Source organism: Myotis nattereri (genome assembly GCF_964212035.1).
Source record: "Myotis nattereri genome assembly, chromosome: 21".
Taxonomy (NCBI): domain Eukaryota; kingdom Metazoa; phylum Chordata; class Mammalia; order Chiroptera; family Vespertilionidae; genus Myotis; species Myotis nattereri.
This window is the reverse complement of record NC_138097.1, coordinates 1246605-1271531: the sequence shown is the minus strand read 5'-3', so window position 1 is coordinate 1271531 and position 24927 is coordinate 1246605. Positions and strand designations below refer to the sequence as shown.

Sequence of the window (24927 nt, the reverse complement as noted above, 5' to 3'; positions counted from 1 at the left end):
TGGCATCGCAGTTCCCGCTCCCGGGGTCCCCCCTTCCTCTCCCGTAACAGGAAGGCGGTGAGTCATGGCATCTGACGTCGCTGGCACTACAGGAGCCCGTGTGCCGACGGCCCTTGGCGGAAAGGCGGGGGGGCATGTTTATATTTACGTCTCGTTTACGTTACGCCCCTGAGGGTTGTGGTTTCCAGGGGAAAGAAGTCAGTTCTGCTTTGACGAAAAAGTGGAAAATCCGATTGTTCCATCCGTGACGAACCCGGCTCTTGTGAGAGCTTCTGCCGAAGGCCAGTGAGCTGTACAGCCCCCATGGGGGTGCTCTCCCGCAAGAAACGCCAGACCTCCCAGCTTCCTGCCTCGGCGGCTTCTCTGGCATCTCTGCCCGTCTTTTATGTTAATAAATAAGGAGTCAGCCCGGCTGGGGTGGCTCAGTGGTTGAGCGTTGGCCTATGAACCAAACCAGGAGGTCAGGGTTCGATTCCCGGTCAGGGCACAGGCCTGGGTTGTGGGCTGGATCCCCAGTGTGGGGCGTGCAGGAGGCAGCCGATCCATGATTCTCTCTCATCATCGATGCTTCTCTCTCTCTCACTCTCCCTTCCTCTCTGACATCAATAAAAAAATCCTCCTATATAATAAAAGCCTAATATGCAAATTGACTGAACAGCAGAGTAACCAGTCGCTATGACACGCACTGACCACCAGGGGGCAGACGCTCAACACAGAAGCTGCCCCAGCCCATAGGCCCCAACCGATGGCGGCAGCGGGTGGGGTGGGGGGGAGGGGGAGACAGGGCTGGCGAGTGGGCGGTGCCTGCCCAGCCGAGGCAGGTGCCAGCGGGGGGCACCCAATCGCCCTGCTGGGCACCCCACAGATCGGCCCTGATCGCTGGCCAGGCTTAGGGACCCTACCCGTGCACTGATTCCGTGCACCGGGCCTGTCATATATAATAAAAGGGTAATATGCAAATTGACCAAACAGCCGAACACCGGGAACGCCCGTGGACACTCGCCCTGGCTGGCCTGCCCCTGATGGCCCCCATTGGGCGGACCGGCTGGACCCCACGAGTGCACGAATTTGTGCACCAGACCGCTAGTGTGTGTGTGTGTGTGTACAAACATAAACACACTTCCCTCCTTTCACATATTTCGGGGGTAGGCACATGGACTCAGCCATCCCAGGGCCCGGTGGGGGAGGCAACTCGGTGAGGTCTGAGCTCCGCACGGGGAAGACGGGCCCATGGGCCTTGCTGAGCAGCTCCCTGGGGAGGCAATGAGCTCACGGCTGCAGCAGACACGCTGGGGGGGGGGGGCGTCAGAAAAGGGGGCGTCTCCAATCTCAAGGCGCCAGGATTACGGGAAGCGGAGAGCTCGGGGGCCAAGGGGCAGCCCCAGGGGGACCCGGACAGCGGACGCAGCAGGAAGAGCGTGGGCTTTGAGGTCAGCGCTGAGCGAAGGTCCGGTCCCGGCTCCGTGGCTTCCTGGCCACTTACGTGGTCGCGTCAGCTGGGGCGCAACAGCTCCCCCACCTGTCACGGGCAGAGCAGGGGCCTGGCCCCGTCGAGGTGCCGTGAGGGATGAGTGATGAGCACGTGCAGCCTCAGCGCCTGGTACCTGTTCAATTTATGTTTTATTTGTTAAATATATTTCATTGATTTTTACAGAGAGGAAGGGAGAGGGATAGAGAGTCAGAAATATCGATGAGGGAGAAACATCGATCAGCCGCCTCCTGCACGCCCCTGACTGGGGAAGTGCCCGCAACCAAGGTACATGCTCCTGATGGGAATCAAACCCGGGACCCTGAGTCCGCAGGCCGACGCTCTATCCACTGAGCCACACCGGTCAGGGCTGGTACCTATTTGATTTATTACAAGAAACCTTGGGCCCTGGCCGGGGAGGTGAGTTGGTTACAGCTTCGTCCGGATTGGCCAACGCTGCAGGTTCGATCCCTGGTCAGGACACATACAAGAATCAACCAATGGCCCTGACCAGTGTGGTTCAGTGGATAGAGCGTCAGCCTGCGGACTGAGGGGTCCCAGGTTCGCTTCTGGTCAAGGGCACAGGCCCGGGTTGTGGGCTCGATCCCCAGTGGGGGGCGTGCAGGAGGCAGCCGATCCATGATTCTCTCTCATCATGGATGTTTCTATCTATCCCTCTCCCCTCTCCCTTCCTCTCTGAAATCAATGAAAACATTTTTTTTAAAAAATCAATGTTTCTCTCTCTCTCTCTCTCTCTCTCTCTCTCTCTCAAATCAACACACAATTAAAAAGGTTTTTTAAAAAAATCTTGCCCTACCCAGTTTGGCTCAGTGGATAGAGCGTCGGCCGGCAGACTGAAGGGTCCCGGGTTCTATTCCAGACAAGGGCACAGACCTCGGTTGCAGACTCGATCCCCTGCTCGGGGCGCGTGCAGGAGGCAACCCATCGATGTGTCTCTCTCTGTCTCTCCCCCTCCCTTCCGCTCTCTCTAAAAATCATTGGAACCCAGCCGGCGTGGCTCAATGGTTGAGCGTTGACCTATGAACCAGGAGGTCACGGTTAGATTCCCAGTCAGGGGCACGTGCCCAGGTTGCGGGCTCTCTCATCGTTGATGTTTCTATCTCTCTCCCTCTCTGAAACCAATAAAAAATATGTATATATATATTTTTAAATACGTAAATATCAGTGGAAAATGTCCTCGGGTGAGGATTAAAAAAATAAAATTAAATTAAAAAAAAATCTTTCTGGACACGGTGACTCTCAAACTGGGTACAAAAATCTCTCGTTCCTTCTTTTTCAAAATTCCCTTCATTTTAAAGCCATTTGAGGGCAAGGGACCGTGGAAACGGAGAATAAATAAAACAGCTCTGCTGCCGAAACCGGTTTGGCTCGGTGGATAGAGCGCCGGCCTGCGGACTGAGGGGTCCCGGGTTCGATTCCGGTCAAGGGCATGTACCTGGGTTGCGGGCACATCCCCAGTGGGGGATGTGCAGGAGGCAGCTGATCGATGTTTCTCTCTCATCGATGTTTCTAACTCTCTATCTCTCTCCCTTCCTCTCGGTAAAAAATCAATAAAATATATTTAAAAAAAAAAAACCAAATAGCTCTGCTGGACGGAGCTCCGGCCCCGAGCAGGAGGTGGCGACGGTCCCGTGTGCGTGTGCGTGTGTGCATGTGTGTGGGCGTGTGTCTGCATGTGTGTTTGTGCATGCGCGTGCGTGCATGTGGATGTGTGTGCATGTGCAAGCGTGTGCGTGCGGGGTGTGGATGTGCATGCGCGTGTGCGTGTGTGCATGTGTGTTTGTGCATACACGTGCATGTGCGTGCATGTGCATGTGTGTGTGTGTGTGTCCTGCTGGGGCAGTGACATCACGGTGCGCCTCACTGGAAAGTCCACCTCCATCGGGCCGGATCGCTCCCCACGACTCCTCTGGCCCCGCAGACGCCAAGACGGCAAATCATACGGCCCAGCGGGCGCCGTGCCGGCTCCAGGAATCAGACCTCACAGTCGTTCGGGTTTTTTTTTTTTTTGGTTTTGGTTTTGTTTTCCCCCCAAACGTTGGCCAGAAAGGCTCATCCAGAAACCGTCTGTCGGCCGAACAGATGTTGGCGGTGAGTCAGGGACCCCAGCTGCCGTCACAGCTGCCCTTTCCTGGGAGTTTCTGAAGCTCGGGGCTCGGGGCAGCTGCACGACCCCCCCCTGGGGAGGGAGGTGTTTGGGCTAATCCTCACCTGAGGACAGATTTTTCTATTGCTTTTCAGAGACCGAGAGGAAGGGGGGGGGGGGAGAGAGAGAGAAACATCAATGATGAGAGAGAATCACGGATCGGCTGCCTCCTGCACACCCCCCACTGGGGATGGAGCCCGCCACCCAGGCCTGTGCCCTGACCGGGAATCGAACCCTGACCTCCTGGTTCCTAGGTCGGTGCTCAGCCATGGAGCCCCGCCGGCCGGGCTGGCGCCGGGGTTTGACAAGCACAGCCCTCGGGACGGAAGAAGACTGCAGCCGTCTGGGTGGGTGGCTGGGGGGGGGGGGTGAACCACGGTCCCCACAGGGGTGCCCCCTGCCACCCCCCGGAACCCGTGACCATGTTACTCACCTTCGTGAAAAAAGTCACCGGCAGGTGTGATTAAGGATCTTGAGACGGGGTGTCCCCTGGGCATCTCAGTGGCCGATGGAACCACAGACCCTACAAACGGGAGGAGGGAGGGCAGGGTCCGTGTAGCAGCCGACGGGACGTGGAGACAAGACCAGGAAGGATGCGAGGACGGGGCCAGGAGCCGGGCGTGCAGGAGGCAGCCGATCAACGTTTCTCTCTCTCTGCCTCTCTTTCTAAAAAAAAAATCAATTAAATATCTCTTTTAAAAAGGTATAGCCCAGCCAGGGTGGCTCAGTGGTTGAGCGTCCTCGGCCTAGGAACCAGGAGGTCAGGGTTCAATTCCCGGTCAGGGCACAGGCCTGGGTTGTGGGATCCCCAGTGGGGGGCGTGCAGGAGGCAGCCGATCCGTGATTCTCCCTCATCATGGATGTGTCTCTCTCTCTCTCCCTCTCCCTTCCTCTCTGAAATGATAAAGAAAAGTATATATAAAAGTGTATATATGATCTATACTAATAAAAGGGTAATACGCTAATTAGACCGGGAGACTTTCCAGACAAAGCCATGGTGGTGGGGCTGAGGCAGAGGTGGTTGGGGGCGATCAGGCCGGCAGGGGAGGGCAGTTGGGGGCAATCAGGCCGGCAGGGGAGGGCAGTTGGGGGCGATCAGGCCGGCAGGGGAGGGCAGTTGGGGGCGATCAGGCTGGCAGGGGGGCAGTTGGGGCAGGCTGGCAGGGGGGCAGTTGGGGGTGAACAGGCCAGCAGGGGGGCACTTGGGGGAGATCAGGCCAGCAAGGGCGGCAGTTGGGAGCGATCAGGCCAGCAAGGGGGGCAGTTGGGAGCGATCAGGCCAGGAGGGGAGGGCTGTTGGGGGCGATCAGGCCAGGAGGGGAGGGCAGTTGGGGGCGATCAGGCCAGGAGGGAGGGCAGCTGGGGGCGATCAGGCTGGCAATGGGGGACAGTTGGGGGCGATCAGGCCGCAACGGGGGGCAGTTTTGGGTGAGAAGCCTGGTGGGGGGAGCTGTTGGGGACGAGCAGGCTGGCAGGCAGGTGAGCGGTTATGAGACAGCGGTCCCAGATTGCGAGAGGGATGTCCCAGATTGGAGAGGGTGCAGGCCGGGCTGAGGGACACCCCCCCCACCCCCCGTGCATGAATTTCGTGCACTGGGCCTCTAGTGTGTGTGTATATATATACGTCAAATATATGTGTGTGTGTGTGTGTGTTAAATATATATTAAGGTATAGAAAGGTCTCATGGGAAATAGTTGAACCTAAACACGTGAAGGCAGGGGGTCTGGCTGTCTCTCACGCTCCACACACATGCGTCCACTTACCCGTCTGCTTGTGTGCGCGGGGAGGTCCCAGGGGCAGGTGCTCTGAGCGGGCACCGCTGAGTCACACGCCTGTCCATCCATGACGTCCGGGACGTTGCCCCACACGCTCCAACGCTGTCCACCTGTGTCCACCAGCCGGCGTTCCCGCCGCCCACATCCGCGGGCCCAGCTGTGCTCCCAGACTCGGCGAGTGCCAGCCACATGCTCACTTCCTGCCGCAGCGGCTGGTGGGGGGTCTGACGTACCCGCCCCCGCCCCCCCCCCCGCCCCCGAGCTCCTGGGAATCCGCGGGGCAAACCCCGCGGCCGTACGACGACGGAGCCGGGCTTTCCTCGCTGTGTGACTGCTTCCTGAGTCCCGAACACTAGCCGCCAGGAACCTAAGTCCCGGGATGTTCCCTGACACGTTATGGGCTGTCATCGCCGTTCTCCACGCAGAGCTTTTTATTTTTATTGAGTGTGAACGTATCTGCGTTTTATTTCGTCTTGTTTGCTCTTCGGGCCTCGTTTAAGAAACCCCTCTGAGCTCAGGCAATGTGGCTCAGTGGTTGAGCGTCGACCTAGGAACCAGGAGGTCAGGGTTCGATTCCCGGTCAGGGCACAGGCCCGGGTTGTGGGCTCCATTCCCAGTGGGGGGCGTGAGGGAGGCAGCTGATCCGTGATTCTCTCTCGTCATGTATGTTTCTATCTCTCTCCCTCTCCCTTCCTCTCTGAGAGCAATAAAAATATACATTTTTAAATCCCGTCCTAACCTGATTTCATGAATCTATTGCTCTAAGTGACTTTTCCCCTCAATGTTTTACGGACACGGCTTTTTACACTGAGCTGTTTCGATCCCCCTGGAATTGTGTGTGCGTGTGTGTGGGTGTGTGCATGTGTGTTATATTCTGCATGTGAGTAACATCAGGACTAGCTGCTTTTTCTCACGCTTTCCCGCCAGCGCCAAGTAACAGCCTCTTCCTGTGAGTGTGTGTTTATGTATGTGTTTGTGTGTGTGTGTGGGTGTGAGTGTGCATTTGTGTATGAGTGTATGTGCATGTATGTTTGTGTATGAGCGTTTGTGTGTGTTGTGTGTATGAGTGTATGTGCATGTCTTTGTGTGTTTGTGCATGTGTGTAGGAGTGTGTGTGTGACTGTTTGTGCATGTGTGTGTGCATGCATGTGTATGACCGTGTGTGTGCATGTGTGTAGGAGTGTGCATTTGTGTGTGAGTGTATGTGCATGCATGTGTGTATATGAGCGTTTGTGTGTGTTGTGTGCATGCGTGTGTATGAGTGTGTTTGTGCATGTATGACTGTGTGTGCACAGCGCATGTGTGTGTGTACATGTGTGTATGAATGTTTGTGTGTGTGCATGAGTGTGTACGTGTGTGTGTGCGTGTTTAGGCCTCTGTGGCTGCAGGTCCTGCGGATCCGTCTCCGTCTCCACACTTACAGCCCGACGGCCCAGCAGGACCCCTGCCCCCCTCCCTGCAGGACCCGCCGCCGCCCAGGTCCCCGCCCGTCGCCCAGGGACCCATCGACGACAGAGGCAGCCGGGCCGTCACGGCTCCAAGCAAAGAGGCTTTTACTGCAGGACGTTTCCAAAGGCCGTTACATTCGCGACACACGTACACGACGGACGGAACAACAACCGTTAGTCACCGAGAACGTTCAAGCAACACCGACGGGGGGGGGGAGGGGGGTGTCACAGTTCACAGGCGGAGGGCGGACGGCGAGCAGAGGCCAGGGGGGCTCGTCCGGAACCGCCCGTCCGGGAGGAGAGGAGGCGGCGACAGGGAGCAGCTGTCCCACGGCCGCCACGTCCCAGCCGGCCACCGGCTCTGGCCACGGGCCCAGGCCCGGGGAGAGGGGGACACAGCAGGGTTTGGTGGGGGAAGGAGAGAGGGGGTGGCCCCTGGCCGGTCGGGGCGCAGCGACCTCGTGACCGAACCCCCATTTTTGGGGAAAACGAACAGCATTTCGGCCCCTGCCGGGACCTGTGACTGCTGGGCTGTAGGCATCCGCCTGCCTCGCTCAGGAGACAAGCCCCCACCCGGCTCTCGGCAGCACCCCAGCTGCAGGAAGGGGGGGTGCCGGACAGGGATCACCCCAAAACTGTCTCACTGTTAGCGAGCAGGCGGGTGAGAATCCAGTGACGTCCAGGGCCCAGTGCGGACACGGATGAGAATATCGCTCATTTCCCGGGACCTCCTCTCCCCCCACCCTCTCTCTTTCTCTCTTTCTCTCTCTCCCTCTCTCTAGTCGAGTGGGAGCTCTGGGGGTGTCGGGAGTGCTGATCTGGGGAGCACACAGCCTCTTTAAGGGCTCAAATAGATGCCTGCCTCTAGCCGGTGTGGCTCAGTGGATAGAGCATTGGCCTGCGGACCCAAGGGTCCCAGGTTCGATTCCTGGTCAGGGCACATGCCCGGGTTGTGGGCTCCATCCCCAGTAGGAGGCGTGCAGGAGGCGGCCGATCCAGGATTCTCTCTCACCGTGGATGTCTGTCTGTCTGTCTCTCACTCTCTCTCCCTCCCTCCCTTTCCCTCTCCCTCCCTCCATCCTCGCCTCCCAGGACTGAGACTGGAGCTGTCGACACCCGCTGGTCTTGTGGGTTGAGGTTGAACGAGAGGCGGAGATGAAAGGTCCCCCCGCTCGGCCGCCCTCGGTGCCCAGCTCCACCCGGGCAGCTCGCGGCCAGGCGGGTCGACCGCATGAGCCACCTCAGAACACCCCCAAGTTTCCCCCAAAAACCAGGAGCACAAAACCCCCAAACTCCCCGACTCCCGGGCTCCAGGCCTCGATGTGTGTTGATTTTACGGAGACACCATCCTCTGACCCAGAAGCTGGTGCTGTGCCTTTTTGGGGGGGCGCACGGGAAGACTCCCGGGGGCCTGCGACAGTCCAGGCGGGCTCAGTGTCTGCCTCCTGCTGCCCCCCAACTCCCCTCCGAGCCAAAGACTCCTACAAGAGACCCACACCCCCTGCCTCGAACCCGGGACCACTTGGCCCTATTCACACAGGGCCCTGGTCCCAGCCAGTGTGGGTCAGTGGATAGAGCGTCGGCCTGCAGACCGAAGGGTCCCGGGTTCGATTCCGGTCAAGGGCACGGACCTCGGTTGCAGGCTCCTCCCCGGCCCAGGCCCTGGTCGGGGTGCGTGCAGGAGGCGACCCATCGATGTGTCTCTCTCACATCGATGTTTCTCTCTGTCTCCCTCTCCCTTCCGCGCGCTCTCTCTAAGAACCCATGGAAAATACCCTGGGGGGAGGATTAGAAACAAAAAAACAACAAAAGCCCCACAAAGCCGCTCTGGAAGCTAAAATCCCTGTTAGTTTGGAGGAACCAGAGGACATCCCACCCACCAGGCCAACGCGGAGCCTTAGAGGTACAGCTCCCCACGCCAGTTGGGCCCCTGGGGGTGCGGACAGGGCTCACCCCGAAACTATCGCCAGAGCCACTCAGCAGATACACCCCACCCACCCCCAGAGGCTGGTCGGGAAGCCGCCTGGCGCCCCAGCCCCCGGCATCCGCCCGTCCCGTCCGCACCCCCACACGAGGGCCCGTGACCCAGGAGCCTCCTACAGGCTCCGGTGACATGAATGGGGCGAGGAGGAGTCGCCCCAGCCCCCCAGCCTGGCCCCGGACCCCGGGTCCCCCTCCTGCAGCCAGGGTGCTGCCCAGCGCGGGGTGGGGGCACCTCGGGGCTCACTCAGGCGTGCCCAGGACTCAGACACTCGCTCTGCCCACGCAGAGCAGACACGGGCCCAACACATACAAAGGGCACGCGGGTCTGGGGAGCCGGGGCGTGGGGTGCACGCTCCCCAATCTGTGCTCTCACCTCCGGCTCACAGAGCACAGGCTGTGCCCCCCGTGCACCCCCGTTTCGGGCGCCCCCGAGTCCCACCTGCCCACAGAAGCAAAGGCCAGGAGAGAGCTGGTCCCAGACGCGTGGGCAGGCCCGGGGTTGGGGGCACGTGGGGGGCTGTAAGCGAACGTCTACCGGGGAAAACTGTCGAGATCGGACACACCCGGACTCTCAGGACCCGGCGGCCGCCTCGCAAGGACACACGGGGACAGCACAATAAATACAAGGGGCCCCCGACGTCTCCCGGGCTCCGGGCGGGGGGTGAGGTGCCCTCTGCTGGCGGGGGGATGGGGGGGGCTGCGGCGTCCCCATCACAGCCCGGGGAGGGGTCCACGGAAGCCTCGCTCTGCCCCCCGCTACTCAGAGAACGGCGGGAACATGCCCAGGTCGGCGAAGTCCTCGATGTTGTAGCTGCCGGTCCCCTGGGCTGGGTCCCCCGGCATCGGCAGCATGTCCTGCAGGGACAGACAAGGGGGGGGCAGGGCAGTGGGCACCGCACGGCCCACTCGTCTCTAACGGGGGTGGGGGAGGCAGGGGGCAGGGCCCCCCGATGTCCGAGACCCGGGGAGGGGGGACCCGTCACTCCCACAGGTGAACAGCCTTTGTCTGTGTCAGGCCGAACCAGGATGCGGGGTGGACACGACCCCACGGGGGCCCGGCGGGCTGGCTCAGGGGCTGAGCGTCCACCCAGGAACCAGGAGGTCGGGGTTCGATTCCTGCTCAGGGCACAGGCCCGGGTGGCGGGCTCCATCCCCAGTGTGGGGCGTGCAGGAGGCAGCCGATCCATGATTCTCTCTCATCACGGATGTTTCTCTCTCCCTCTCCCTTCTTCTCTGAAATCAATAAAACTATTTTTTAATATATTTTACTGATTTTTTCCAGAGAGGAAGGGAGAGGGATAGAGTTAGAAACATGGATGAGAGAGAAACACCGATCAGCTGCCTCCTGCACGCCCCCCACTGGGGATGTGCCTGCAACCCAGGTCCATGCCCTTGACCGGACTCGAACCCGGGACCCTTCAGTCTGCAGGCCGACGCGCTACCCACTGAGCCACACAAGCCAGGGCAATAAAACTATTTTTTAAAGAAACAACGGAGCTGCCAGGTGCCCAGGCTCCCTCACCCGGGCCTTCAAGGCCTGGGAGCCCTGGTCAGGGGCAGGGCGCGGGCAGTGGCGGGGAGGAGGCGGGGGGACCCAGGGGAGGGGCGCGGGTGTACCTGGAACACTTCGGTCTGGCCCGGCTGCGGGTGGGCGTGCTGCTCGCCGCTCGGCTGCCCGTGGTGCTGGCTCTGCCATTGGGACCAGACCTCCGACGGCCGGCCCTGGAACTGCCCGCCGCCCTGGCCGCCTTCAGCTGCAAGACCCGGGTGGGGGCGGGGGGCGGGGGGAGACGGGACGTGTCACAGGGGAGCCTCCACAGCCCCTCCCTCCCGCTGGGGCCTGGATCTGCCCCCCAGGTCCACAGATGGAAGGCTGCCCCCCCGCATCTCAGCGTGGAACTGCGTTTGGAGTGAAGGGTTTTTTTTTAGTTTTATCTTCAATCCTCCCCCCGAGGATATCATTTCCATTGATTTGTAGAGAGAGGGAGAGGGAGGGAGAGACAGGGAGAGAAACGTCGATGTGAGAGAGACACATCGAAGGGCTGCCTCCTGCACAGGCCCCGACCGACCGGGATGGAGCCTGCAACCCAGGTATGTGCCCTTGAGCGGAATCGAACCCAGGACCCTTCAGTCCACGAGCCAACAGTGAGCTAAACCAGCTGGGGCAGCGTTAGGGCTTTTGAAAACGTCATTAAGGTGCCCGGCTGGCGTGGCTCCATGGCTGAGCATGGACCTAGGAACCAGGAGGTCAGGGTTCGATTCCCGGTCAGGGCACAGGCCCGGGTTGTGGGCTCGATCCCCAGTGTGGGGCGTGCAGGAGGCAGCCGATCCATGATTCTCTCCCATCATGGATGCTTCTCTCTCTCTCTCTCTCCCTTCCTCTCTGAAATCAATAAAAATATATTTTTAAAAAGGGAGAGCGAGCCCTGGCCGGTGTGGCTCAGTGGATAGAGCGTCGGCCTGCGGACTGAAGGGTCCCGGGTTCGATTCCGGTCAAGGGCATGGACCGTGGTTGCGGGCACATCCCCAGTAGGAGGCGTGCAGGAGGCAGCTGATCAATGTTTCTCTCTAATCGATGTTTCTAACTCTCTATCTCTCTCCCTTCCTCTCTGTAAAAAATCAATAAAAAATATATTTTAAAAAGAGAGAGAGAGAGAGTGTGTCCACTATTTACACACCTGGCCGGCCCGGTAATGATTCTCTAGTTTTCTGAAACAAGACTCTAGACCAGTGGTTCTCAACCTTCCGGCCATTTCCATACAGCTCCTCGTGTTGGGACCCAACCATAACATTATTTCCGTGGCTACTTCATCACTGTCATGTGGCTCCTGTGATGAATCGTCATGGAAATATCTGATCTGCAGGATGGTCTGAGGCGACCCCTGTGCAAGGGTCGTGCGGCCGCCAAAGGGGTCGCGACCCACAGGTTGAGAACCGCTGCTCTAGGGTTTTGGACGCGGGTCCTCAAAGCCCTCGCCAAGGCCCACGGAGGGTAAGGTAGGGATCAGACCACAGGGGGTAAGGCAGGGATCAGACCACGGAGGGTAAGGTAGAGATCAGACCACGGGGGGTAAGGTAGGGATCAGACCACGGAGGGTAGGGTAGGGATCAGACCACGGAGGGTAGGGTAGGGATCAGACCACGGAGGGTAAGGTAGGGATCAGACCACGGGGGGTAAGCTAGGGATCAGACGACGGAGGGTAGGGTAGGGATCAGACCACGGGGGGGTAAGGTAGGGATCAGACCACGGAGGGTAAGGTAGGGATCAGACCACGGAGGGTAGGGTAGGGATCAGACCACGGGGGGTAAGGTAGGGATCAGACCACGGGGGGTAAGGTAGGGATCAGACCACGGAGGGTAGGGTAGGGATCAGACCACGGAGGGTAAGGTAGGGATCAGACCACGGAGGGTAGGGTAGGGATCAGACCACGGGGGGTAAGGTAGGGATCAGACCACGGAGGGTAAGGTAGAGATCAGACCACGGGGGGTAAGGTAGGGACAGACCACGGAGGGTAGGGTAGGGATCAGACCACGGAGGGTAGGGTAGGGATCAGACCACGGAGGGTAAGGTAGGGATCAGACCACGGAGGGTAAGGTAGGGATCAGACCACGGGGGGTAAGGTAGGGATCAGACCACGGAGGGTAGGGTAGGGATCAGACCACGGAGGGTAGGGTAGGGATCAGACCACGGAGGGTAGGGTAGGGATCAGACCACGGAGGGTAAGGTAGGGATCAGACCACGGAGGGTAGGGTAGGGATCAGACCACGGAGGGTAAGGTAGGGATCAGACCACGGAGGGTAAGGTAGGGATCAGACCACGGGGGGTAAGGTAGGGATCAGACCACGGGGTGTAAGGTAGGGGTCAGACCACGGGGGTAAGGTAGGGATCAGACCACGGGGGGTAAGGTAGGGATCAGACCACGGAGGGTAGGGTAGGGATCAGACCACGGGGGGTTAGGTAGGGATCAGACCACGGGGGGTAAGGTAGGGATCAGACCACGGAGGGTAGGGTAGGGATCAGACCACGGAGGGTAAGGTAGGGATCAGACCACGGGGTGTAAGGTAGGGATCAGACCACGGGGGGTAGGGTAGGGATCAGACCACGGAGGGTAAGGTAGGGATCAGACCACAGAGGGTAGGGTAGGGATCAGACCACGGAGGGTAAGGTAGGGATCAGACCACGGGGTGTAAGGTAGGGATCAGACCACGGGGGGTAGGGTAGGGATCAGACCACGGAGGGTAAGGTAGGGATCAGACCACAGAGGGTAGGGTAGGGATCAGACCACGGAGGGTAAGGTAGGGATCAGACCACGGAGGGTAAGGTAGGGATCAGACCACGGGGTGTAAGGTAGGGATCAGACCACGGGGGGTAAGGTAGGGATCAGACCACGGAGGGTAAGGTAGGGATCAGACCACAGAGGGTAAGGTAGGGATCAGACCACGGGGGGTAAGGTAGGGATCAGACCACGGAGGGTAAGGTAGGGATCAGACCACGGGGTGTAAGGTAGGGATCAGACCACGGGGTGTAAGGTAGGGATCAGACCACGGAGGGTAGGGTAGGGATCAGACCACGGGGGGTAAGGTAGGGATCAGACCACAGAGGGTAAGGTAGGGATCAGACCACGGGGGGTAAGGTAGGGATCAGACCACGGGGGGTAAGGTAGGGATCAGACCACGGGGTGTAAGGTAGGGATCAGACCACGGGGGGTAAGGTAGGGATCAGACCACGGAGGGTAAGGTAGGGATCAGACCACAGAGGGTAGGGTAGGGATCAGACCACGGAGGGTAAGGTAGGGATCAGACCACGGGGGGTAAGGTAGGGATCAGACCATGTGGGAACGGAGCCCGTGGCCTTGAACCCGGCGGCCTCGGCCACAGCCCAGTCTACGCAGCCAGTCGCCAAGGCCACCAGGGGCCGCTCAGAGCCAGGGGGAAGGGGCGCTGAGGAACCTCAGACCCGCTGCCAGGATTCCGGGAGCGTGGGGCTCGGCCCCCCGAACTCGGGATGTCCCGGAGGCGTGGCTGCACGCTCCCCCCCCCCCCGATCTCCGCCCCGCCCCCCACCTACCGAAGCCGGGGGTTCTGCTGGCCAGGCCGGAGTAGGCGTTGCCGCTGGGCGAGGAGGTGGCCGGGCTGGACAGCGGGCTGTAGGAGGCGGGGTCGGCCGGGTAGCTGTGGCCGGTGCCGATCCCAAACGGGGAGGACTGGGTCTTGCCGGCCTGAGGGGGGCACGGGCTGCGGTCAGGGCGCAGCGGAGAGAGGACGCGTCCCCGCAGGTCCCCGCCGGGCCCCAGGCTGGTCGCCGCCGCCCGCAGGTGTGGGGGCCGGGGCAGGGCCTGCTCGGGGCGGACGGACCCCCGGGGCCCTGCTGGCCGGCCGGGCACAAGCCGGGGGTCGGGCCCACGTGGACGGGCCGTGGAGCCGCAGGACGTGGGCCCTGGATCTCTGGGGGCAGGTCAAGGGCACCCCCTGGGCCCTCGGGGGCCCGGCTGTTCGGGAGGGTCAGCTCCAGCCCAGGGCCGGGACGTCGGGCGCCATGCGGGGGTGCCCCGCCCTGGGCAGCCGCGGGCAGCAGCCCCCCGAGGCCGTACCTGTGCGGGGAAGGGCGGCCGGCTCCCGGTCCAGGCCACCTGGCTCTGGCTGAGCTGCCGGGAGATCTGGGACATGTTCTGGCCGGTCGAGGAGGAGGACTGGATGTCGTTCACCCCGGGCACGTGCACCACGGAGGAGCTGCAAGGAGAGAGCACGCGTGTGTCCCCAGATGCCCGCCCTGCCCACCTCCTGCCCTGCCCTGCCCGGACCACCCCCCGCCCTGCCCACCTCCTGCCCTGCCCTGCCCGGACCATCTCCCATTCTGCCCACCTCCTGCCCTGCCCTGCCCAGACCACCCCCCGCCCTGCCCACCTCCCGCCCTGCCCTGCCCGGACCACCTCCCGCCCTGCCCACCCCCCCGCCCTGCCCTGCCCGGACCACCCCCCGCCCTGCCCACCCCCGACCCTGCCCTGCCCGGACCACCCCCCGCCCTGCCCTGCCCACCCCCCATCCTGCCCTGCCCACCTCCCGCCCTGCCCTGCCCGGACCACCTCCCGCCCTGCCCACCTCCCGCCCTGCCCTGCCCGGACCACCTCCCGCCCTGCCCACCCCCAGCCCTGCCCTGCCCGGACCACCCCCCGCCCTGCCCTGCCCACCCCCCATCCTGCCCTGCCCACCTCCCGCCCTGCCCGGACCAACCCCCGCCCTGCCCGGACCAGGAGGTCAGGGTTTGATTCCCGGTCGGGGCACAGGCCCGGGTTGTGGGCTCCATCCCCAGTGGGGGGCGTGCAAGGGGCAGCCGATCCATGATTCTCTCTCATCACTGATGTTTCTCTCTCTCTCTCTCCCTCTCCCTTCCTCTCTGAAACCAATAAACACGTATTTGAAAATAAAATAAAAAAGAGGCCTGGAGGCCAGGGCCCAGCCTGGGAAAGGAAGGGCGACACCGGCTGCGCCCGAGCGGCCGCTGGGCTGAGACCCCGGGCCTGACGGGCCACATGGTCCTCTGTCCCGTGGCGGGGGCTGCGGCCGCGGGGAGCCGGGGCCCAGGGCGCTTCTGCTGCCCGACGGGTGTCGGCAGGTCCGACCCACCAGGCCCGGGTGCAGCCAAGCAGCCCCTCTCCCTGGCGCCCTTCACACCCAAGAAAGGAATAAACACCTCGTCTCCATGGGAACCGGAGCCCCCGGGTGCTCAGCCCAGCCCGGGCCTGCGGACAGGGCCACGGCCGCCCAGCGCCCAGCTCTGAGGTGTGAGGGGCCCCCCAGCCCCCGGCCCCCACCGGCGGACAGGCCCCCAGCCGCCCAGCGCCCAGCTCTGAGGTGTGAGGGCCCCGCCCGCCCGGCGCACCTGAAGGCCTTGCCCGAGTGTCCGGCCGGGAAGGGGCTGCCCTGGGAGTAGATCTGCTGGCTTCCCGCCGCGGAGGCCGAGCCCATCATCTTCTTCTCCGCTGGGGACAGAGCAGGTCACATGATTCAGGGCTTCCCGCCTGCAGACAGTGGGGCAGGCGGCCACGAGCACAGGTGCAGGCGGGCGCGCCAGCAGGGGGTGCGGGGCCGGGCAGCTCATCCCCGCCGGGGCCTTGCTGTCCCCCCCCCCCCCAACAGCAGCAGGCGGTCTGCCCCGGGGCCAGGACACAGCCCCCACCTGGGCCAGGACACAGTCCCTCCCACCTGGGCCGGGACACAGCCCCCCCCACCTGGGCCAGGACACAGTCCCCACCTGGGCCAGGACACAGCCCCCACCTGGGCCGGGACACAGTCCCCGTCCTGGGCCGGGACACAGTCCCCCTCCACCTGGGCCAGGACACAGCCCCCACCTGGGCCGGGACACAGCCCCCCTCCTGGGCCGGGACACAGCCCCCCTCCTGGGCCGGGACACAGCCCCCACCTGGGCCGGGACACAGCCCCCCCACCTGGGCCGGGACACAGCCCCCCCACCTGGGCCGGGACACAGCCCCCACCTGGGCAGGGACACAGCCCCCACCTGGGCCGGGACACAACCCCCACCTGGGCCGGGACACAGCCCCCGACCTGGGCCGGGACACAACCCCCACCTGGGCCGGGACACAGCCCCCACCTGGGCCGGGACACAGCCCCCCCACCTGGGCCGGGACACAGCCCCCCTCCTGGGCCGGGACACAACCCCCACCTGGGCCGGGACACAGCCCCCACCTGGGCCGGGACTCAGCCCCCACCTGGGCCGGGACACAGCCCCCCTCCTGGGCCAGGACACAGCCCCCCCCACCTGGGCCAGGACACAGGTGATGTGTAAACACACGGGAAGGACATTTCCCTACAAACAGCCGAGAGGACCCAGCTCACGCTGATGGGAAGCTCCGGGTTCGCGCCCCAAGTCCAGAGCAGGCCCGAGTGTCGGCCGAACTGGTTGGATTCTGTTATTTTTGTCATCGGTTGGAAAGACGCGGTTTTAAAAGCGGTTCTACCCGGGCGGGGGGACGGAGGGTCAATGTCCTCTCCCTTTTCAAGGCCTCTCTCTGTTTGAAAACGGGGTCTTCACCCCGTGAGGGGTTACGCCGAGGTTTTATTTTTATCTTTTACGGGACACCCCTTCAGCTTAAAGCGAAAGCGCACCCCCGACCCATCATCAGAGCTCGCTTATTCCCCAACCTCCAACTTCGAAGACGAGCGTGAGAGGCCCCAGGGGACGGGCGGGGGAGAGGCCAGGCCGGGGGGTGACAGGATCGGCCCCCCCACCCCCAGCTCTGTCAGTGGGCGCTCCCCGTCCGGGTCCCGGCCCCACGGAGGCTGGTCTGTGTCTCTCCCGGGCCAGGCAGCGACCGTGAACCCACACTTACACGCTCCGATCCCCGCGAACATCTCCGCGAAGCGGGGGTCGCGCTCCTGGGAGAAGAGGGCGTCGGCCTTCTCCACGGCCTTCCCGGCCTCGTGCACGCCCGCCGGCAGGCTGGGGACGGGGACCTGCTCGCACACGGAGACCGCGGGAGGCTCTGAGCGGACGCCGGCCGCCCACCAGCCCCCACCCCGCCTCCATCCCCAGGGCCCCGTCTCGGGAGCCACGGGTCACAGGAAGGACAAGGGGGTCCCACGGGTGACTCAGAGGAATAAAAATAAGCAACGCCCTCTCTCGGGAAAAGTGCATTTAAAGTTTAAATTTTTTTTAAATATATTTTTATTCCTATTATTTTTGAAATGTTTTTGTTGATGTCAGAGAGGAAGGGAGGAGAGAGAGAAACATCCATGATGAGAGAGAATCACGGATCGGCTGCCTCCTGCACGTCCCCCACTGGGGATCGAGCCCGCAAATCGGCCATGTGCCCTTGACCGGAATCGAACCCGGGACCCTTCAGTTCACAGGCCGACCTCTATCCACTGAGCCACACCGGCCAGGGGCAAAATATATTTTTATTGATTTCAAAGATCTCCTGGTTCATAGGTCGATGCTCCACCACTGAGCCACACCAGATGGGCAAAGTTTAAATTTTTTTTTTTAATTCAGCACTTTTAGATAGAGAATGGGGGGAAAAGAGAGAGAGAGAAACATCAATTTGTAGCCCTGGCTGGTTTGGCTCAGTGGGCAGAGCGTCGGCCTACGGACTGAAGGGTCCCGGGTTCGATTCCGGTCAAGGGCACGGACCTCGGTTACAGGCTCAATCCTGGGCCCTGGTTCGGACACGGGCAGGAGGCAACCCATCGATGTGTCTCTCTGTCTCTCTCTCTGCCTCTCCCTTCCACTTTCTCTAAAAATCAATGAAAAAAAAAATACCCTCAGGTGACAATTAAAAAAAATAAAGGGAGAGTGGCAGGGGCCCCGGGGGCACTCGGACCCCTGCACTGTGAGGCCCCAGGCGACCGGTGGGAAGAGGCCAGGCCAGGGGTAACACATGCAGGGCGCCATAGCACCTGCTGGGTAAGGGGCGGGGCCGAGCTGAGTCCTGCCCTCAGCCCCCGGCCCCGGGTTGGAGGCTGGTCAGACACTCACCTGTGCCAGGTCGTAGGAGGAGAGGCCGTCTCTCTGATGCACCTCCAGCTCCGCCTGCTGCTGCTGGAGCTGCCTGCGGACGGACGGACGGACGGGGCAGTCATTGCCTGGCTGGCCGCCCTGCTGCCCGGGGGGAGGGTGGAGAGGGGGGAGTGTCTCCAAGATCATTCATTTTAAAAAATATGTTTGTATTGATTTCAGAGAGAAAGAGAGAGAGAAACATCCGTGATGAGAGAGAATCATGGACCGGCTGCCTCCTGCACGCCCCCCACTGGGGATGGAGCCCGAAACCCGGGCCTGTGCCCCGACCGGGAATCGAACCCTGACCTCCTGGTTCCTAGGTCGATGCTCAGCCCCTGAGCCACACTGGCCGGCCGGGCTCCTCCCCCACTTTCCCTAAGGAGGCTGCCTAAGGCCAGGGAAGGTCAGTGAGGACTGGGGTACAGGGCCAGGCTGTGGGCTCAGGGCAGGCACTGCCCTCTGCTGTCCACAGCCGGCACCTCCCGGCCTTCCTTCCGCCCAGCAGCCGTGGGAGAGAGTGGGGTGCGGGCTCTCCCGCCAGGCACCCCGCATGCACGACTGTGGGAGCGCAGACACGGGCGGAGCAGGCAGCTCTCACCGACACCCCGTCCGTCACACACGGGCACCGAAGGGGGGACGCTCTAGATCAGTGCCCGGGCCCGCAGGCGTGAAGAGGGCCCGCCCGTTCCCACGGCTCCTGCACGGGCAGCGGGGGGCTGTGACAGGCGGCAGGAGCCTGGGGGTGGGGACCTGGCGGCCTGAAGGGGTGCCCGGCAGGTGGGTGGGAATGTCCCCCTCCTCCGGGGCCCCCAGGCCGCTCCTGGCTCCACGGGGCGTGAGCATGGAGGGCCTGCAGGGAGCGGCCTCACCCTGCAGGGAGCCACCTGAGGGCGGAAAGGGGGGGACAGAGAGGGGTCCATGGGGGCCTGGGAGACCCCAGGACCCGGCCAGAGTGAGAAGAAAGCAGGGCAAAGGTTGATGGTCGACCTATGAACCAGGAGGTCAGGGTTCGATTCCCGGTCAGGTCACAGGCCCGAGTTGTGGGCTCGATCCCCAGTGGGGGGCGTGCAGGAGGCAGCCAGTCGGTGATTCTCTCTCATCATGGATGTTTCTCTCCCTCCCTCCCTCTCCCTTCTTCTCTGTCTGAAATCAATGAAAATCTCTATGTATAAAAAGCCAGCAACTGGAACGCTGTAAGGACCAGAACAACCCTCTCTATGACACCCACTGTGGCCAGCGAACCCGTCGGATCTGGGGGTGTGGACCGCCAGCCAATCTCCCACGGTCCCTCCCCCCAGCTGGCCCCGCCCCTGATCACCCCCCCACCCCAATAGGGGGCAGGGCCCGCCGGCCAACCTCCTGCAGCCCCTCCTCCCAGCTCACCCCCACCCCCAATGGGCCCCCACCACCCCAATCGGCCTGCAGCCCCTCCCTCCGCCAATAGGGGGTGGAGTTGGCCCTGGCCAGTGTGGCTCTGTGGGTGGAGCATCGGCCTGCGGACTGAAGGGTCCCGGGTTCGATTCTGGTCAAGGGCACACGCCCGGGTTGCGGGCTCCATCCCCACTTGGGGGCCGTGCCGGAGGCAGCGGCTGGATGAGGGGGAGCCGCGGAGACCCTGGGGCACCGTGTCGATGACCAGGCAGCAGGGAGACCACGTGTCCCCCCCATGTGCCCGCCCCCAGGCCCTAGAGCTCTGCTGTCCTGCCGGCTCAGTGGGACCCAGAGCCCAGGCAGCACCCTCCGGCGATGGAAGGCGGACGGGGCCCTGCGGGGGGGGGGTCCTCCCTGGGCCTGGGGTCTGTGGACCTGCCAGGGAGGGACGGCCCACGTCCGGGTCCCAGCTCGGTGCCTGCAGGGGAGGGGCCGCGGGGAGGGGGCGGCACGCACTTGACGTTGGTGTTGGTGCAGATGAGGTACTCGATCTCGTCCGAGTACGGGTTCTGGAAGGTGAAGCTGCTGGTGCGAAGCAGCAGCCACTCGCGGTTCTTGGTGCGGAAGCGGTACATGACGGACAGCACCTGGCCCTTCAGCTTCACCACCTGCGGGCGGGGCGGGGGCGGAGTCAGTGGGAGGGGCTGGGGCGGAGTCAGCGCGGGGGGCGGGGACGGAGTCATTGCGGGGGGGCGGGGGCGGAGTCAGCGCGGGGGCGGGGGCGGAGTCAGCGGGGCGGGGGCGGAGTCAGCGCGGGGGCAGGGACGGAGTCAGCGCGGAGGGGCGGGGGCGGAGTCAGCGGGGCGGGGGCGGAGTCAGCGGGGGTGGGGGCGGAGTCAGCGCGGGGACAGGGACGGAGTCAGCGCGGAGGGGCGGGGGCGGAGTCAGCGGGGCGGGGGCGGAGTCAGCGGGGGGGCAGAAGCAGAGTGGGGGGGCGGAGTCAGCAGGGGCGGGGCGGAGTCAGCGCGGGGGCGGGGACGGAGTCAGCGCGGAGGGGCGGGGGCGGAGTCAGCGGGGCGGGGGCGGAGTCAGCGGGGGGGGGCAGGAGCGGAGTCAGCGGGGGTCGGGGACGGAGTCAGGGGCGGGGCGGAGTCAGGGGGCGAGGGCGGAGTCAGGGGGGTGGGGGCAGAGTGGGGAGGGGAGGGGCGGGGGAGATGGACGGGGTGAGGCCAGGGGGGCTCAGGGCCGGCCATCGCAGCCAAAGACTAAGGCCCGGCCGGCTTGGGTCAGGGGTTGAGCACCAACCTGTGAACCAGGAGGTCGGGGTTCGATTCCCGGTCGGGGCACAGGCCCGGTTCCGGGCTCCATCCCCAGTGCGGGGCGTGCAGGAGGCATCGGTCCGTGATCCTCTCTCATCACGGATGCTTCTCTCCCTCCCTGTCCCTCTCCCTGCCTCTCTGACATCATTAACAATGAAAAATAAAACAAAACCCGCTGGACTGGGGTCCCGGGCGGGGCAGGCACGCTGTCACCACCAAGCTCAACAGTCCTCACGCCCGTGACCGGGCCCCTCGTGCTCGTGTTTAAGGGCAAAGTTCAAGGGCCCACCCGGCGCCTTCCGCGCTTTTGCGAAAATCAGCCACTTCCCTTTGTCAACATCTGTCGCCGCCGCTGAACACGGACCCGGGGCAGGCACTCGGGGTGTCCCGCGGCTGCTCGGCTCCCCGACACCCCCGCCCCGCTGACCCTGTGACCCCGGAGTGTGGCTCATGGGGTCTCTGCGTGGCCTTCGCCTCCCCCAGCCTGCCGATGGGACCAGCGGGACCCGATGTTAAATTCCTTCCTTCTCTTTCCAGACCCACCCGGGTCGGACCGCGCCGGGCCCTTCCCTTCCTGGGGCCCGAGGGGGACATGGGGGCTTCAGGGATCTGCCCTCTCTCCCCCCACAGGGGCCCCGGGCTCAGCAGGGAGCGGGCGCCCCCCAGATTCAGGGACGTTTCCGCAGAAGGGTTTCCCCTCGTGCAGCACACAGTAGGCGCTCAGCAAACAGCAGCTAAGCCCTGGCCGGTGTGGCTCAGTGGGTAGAGCGTCGGCCTGCGGACTGAAGGGTCCCCGGGTTCGATTCCCAACAAGGGCACCAACCTTGGTTACAAGCTCCTCCCTGACCCCGGCCCAGGCCCTGGTCGGGGCGCATGCAGGAGGCAACCCATCCATGTGTCTCTCTCACATCGATGCTTCTCTCTTCCTCTCCCTCTCCCTCTCCCTTCCACTCTCTCTAGAAATCAATGGAAAAATATCCTCACGCCCTGGCCAGTGTGGCTCAGTGCATAGAGCGTCGGCCTGCGGACTGACGGGCCCGGGTTTGATTCCAGTCAAGGGCACAGGCCTGAGTTGCGGGCTCGGTCCCCAGTGCGGGGCGTGCAGGAGGCAGCCGATCCATGATTCTCTCTCATCATCGATGTTTCTCTCTCTGAAATCAATAAAAACATATTTTAAAAACTATATCCTCAGGTGAGGATTAAAAAAAATAAAAACAGCGGCTAATAATGACGACGGTCACGATGCAGTCATGGGGGGCAGGGGGGGACCCTCAATCTCTCCCCAAGGCACCCCTCACCCAGCAGCTGCTTCCTCCCCAGATGCCACCGCCCCTGCCAAGCGCCTGCCTCCCCACCTCCCTCTGGGGGGTCAGAACAGCCCCCAACAGGCCTCCTCCCTCTGACCCCCGCCCCCATTTCTCCTCGGCACACCCGGCTGCCAGCACCGTTTCTCCAGAGAACACGGCTCTGCCTGAACTCCAGGAATCCTCACTGACGTGACCCGGGGGGGAATCTAGTCTTATTTTTAAAATGTATTTTTATTGATTCCAGAGAGGAAGGAAAGGGGGAGAGAGAAACATCCATGATGAGAGAGAATCACGGACCAGCCGCCCCCTGCACGCCCCACACTGGGAATGGAGCCGCCAACCCGGGCCTGTGCCCTGACCGGGAATCGAACCCTGACCTCCTGGTTCCTAGGTCGATGCTAACCACTGAGCAACACCAGCCCCATTTCATCCCCCTCCCCCCGTCCCCCTAGGCCTCCCCAGAAGCCGGCGACCCGCACACACGTGTTATTCTCCCCACGGCCCTCACCCTTGTCACGTCTTGGGGTGCCTCTCGTGGGGAAGATCCTCCCATTCCTCCCAGGCTCACCCTCCAGGACCCACCCCCCCGTGACCCCCATCCTCTGCTGTTGTCTGTGACGCAGTCACGTCCTCCTCACGGGTCTGTCCCCCCTAGAAGGGCGCCGTGAGCTCCCTGGCGGTGGGCCCTGACCACCAGGTGCGCGTGGGGCTGGCGCCCTGCAGGCCACATCTGCGTGGACCCCCCCCGCACCCCCCCTCCCGCTCCTGCCTCCTCACCGTGGCCCCGGCCCCGGCCCCGGCGGTACCTGCTGGAAGCTCTCCCGCAGGTGGCTCTGGTCCTCCGAGTGGCAGAATTCCAGGATGTCCTTCCCCAGCAGGTCCTGAGGGGGAGACGCGTTAGCAGCCCCGGGCCCCTCTCCCGGCGTTTGCGTGTCCCTGTGAGGGACCCGGCCGGTGTGGCTCAGTGGATAGAGCCTCGGCCTGCAGACTGAAGGGTCCCGGGTTCGATTCCCGGTCAAGGGCACGGACCTCGGTGGCAGGCTCCTCCTGGCCCGGGCCCTGGTCGGGGCGCGTGCAGGAGGCAACCCATCCATGTGTCTATCTCACATCAATGTTTCTGTCTGTCTCTCCCTCTCTCTTCCGCTCTCTCTACAAATCAGTGGGAAAATATCCTGGGGGGAGGATGGGCAAAAAGAAAACAACAGCCCTGACTGGTGTGGCTCAGTGGATAGAGCGTCGGTCTGTGGACTGAAGGGTTCCGGGTTCAATTCCGGTCAAGGGCATGTACCTTGGTGGCGGGCACATCCCCAGTGTGGGGTGTGCAGGAGGCAGCCGATCGATGTTTCTCTCTCAGCGATGTTTCTAACTCTCTATCCCTCTCCCTTCCTCTCTGTAAAAAATCAATAAAATATATTATCGCTGAGAGAGAGCAGGGCTCACTTCCACATCCCCCCACCCCGTCTCTAGCTCACGCCAGGATGAGGGGGGAACGGGTGAGCACCACCTACCCCGCCGCCACCACGAATCCGGCTGCTGGACCCCAACCCCGGCCCTGTGGCCTCACCCGCCCCGACCTGTCACTTCGCTACGTCCCCAGATCACGGGGTCGGAATGCACTTTTATTTTTATTTTATTTTAAGATTGAGAATAACCCCCTTATTTTATTTATTCAGTTTTTATTTGCTGTTCAATCTCCCCCGAGGATATTTCCCATTGATTCTTAGAGCGATTGGAAGGGAGAGGGAGAGACAGAGAGAGACATCCATGTGGGAGAGACACATTGATGGGTCGCCTCCTGCACGCACCCCGACCAGGGCCCGGGCCAGGGAGGAGCCTGCAACCCAGGTCCGTGCCCTTGATCGGAGTCGAACCCGGGACCCTTCGGTCTGCAGGCCGACGTGCTATCCACTGAGCAACACCAGCCAGGGCTCCAACTTCCACTGAGGGACACGGGCTTCTCTGCCGTGGGCCCCCACACCACGTGACTGAGTTGTGTCCCGAGCAAAGGAGACGAGGACGCTGTATAGGGAGCTCCATCTTCCCCAGCGGCCGTGAGCTGGGGGGACCCACCTGGGGCTGGGGGTGACCCACCTGGGGCTGGGGTGACCCACCTGGGGCTGGGGGTGACCCACCTGGGGCGGGGGGTGACCCACCTGGGGCTAGGGTGACCCACCTGGGGCTGGGGTGACCCACCTGGGGCGGGGGGGACCCACCTGGGGCTGGGGGTGACCCACCTGGGGTGGGGGGTGACCTACCTGGAGCTGGGGGGACCCACCTGGGGCTGGGGGGACCCACCTGGGGCTGGGGGTGACCTACCTGGGGCTGGTAGCCGATGACGCTGATGCAGCGGGGATCCACAAAGGTGATGACCCCGTCGGCGTTGTGGCGCGACAGGAACTCCGTGGGCACCGCCATCCCGCTCATGTCCATGCACACGGGGGAGCTGGTCACCTGCCAGGGGCGGGGGCCGCAGTGAGGAGGCCGGGGACGGAGCCGGAGCCGGGAGGAGCCGGGGGGCCGGGGGCCGGGGACGGAGCCGGAGCCGGGAGGAGCCGCGGGGATGGGGCCGGGGACG

General features: G+C 63.1%; 1 protein-coding gene across 3 annotated transcripts in view; it reads right to left on the bottom strand.

Moving 5' to 3' along the window:
- Window positions 1-6939: 6939 nt before the first annotated feature.
- ARNT2 (aryl hydrocarbon receptor nuclear translocator 2) overlaps window positions 6940-24927 on the bottom strand; it is an 86446-nt gene continuing 68458 nt past the window's right edge. For 2 of the 3 annotated variants that reach the window (XM_081114920.1, XM_081114921.1), the window contains exons 10-19: window positions 24669-24803; window positions 23159-23233; window positions 20243-20394; window positions 18335-18407; window positions 17190-17313; window positions 15722-15821; window positions 14433-14571; window positions 13910-14060; window positions 10459-10595; window positions 6940-9696 (exon numbers count right to left, since the gene is read on the bottom strand). In XM_081114920.1, the coding sequence (XP_080971046.1) occupies window positions 9598-9696; window positions 10459-10595; window positions 13910-14060; window positions 14433-14571; window positions 15722-15821; window positions 17190-17313; window positions 18335-18407; window positions 20243-20394; window positions 23159-23233; window positions 24669-24803 (1185 nt within the window). In that variant the 3' untranslated portion in view covers window positions 6940-9597. Of the gene's footprint in view, window positions 9697-10457; window positions 10596-13909; window positions 14061-14432; window positions 14572-15721; window positions 15822-17189; window positions 17314-18334; window positions 18408-20242; window positions 20395-23158; window positions 23234-24668; window positions 24804-24927 lie in introns of those variants that run through there. The other variant, XM_081114922.1, reaches the window with a different exon arrangement.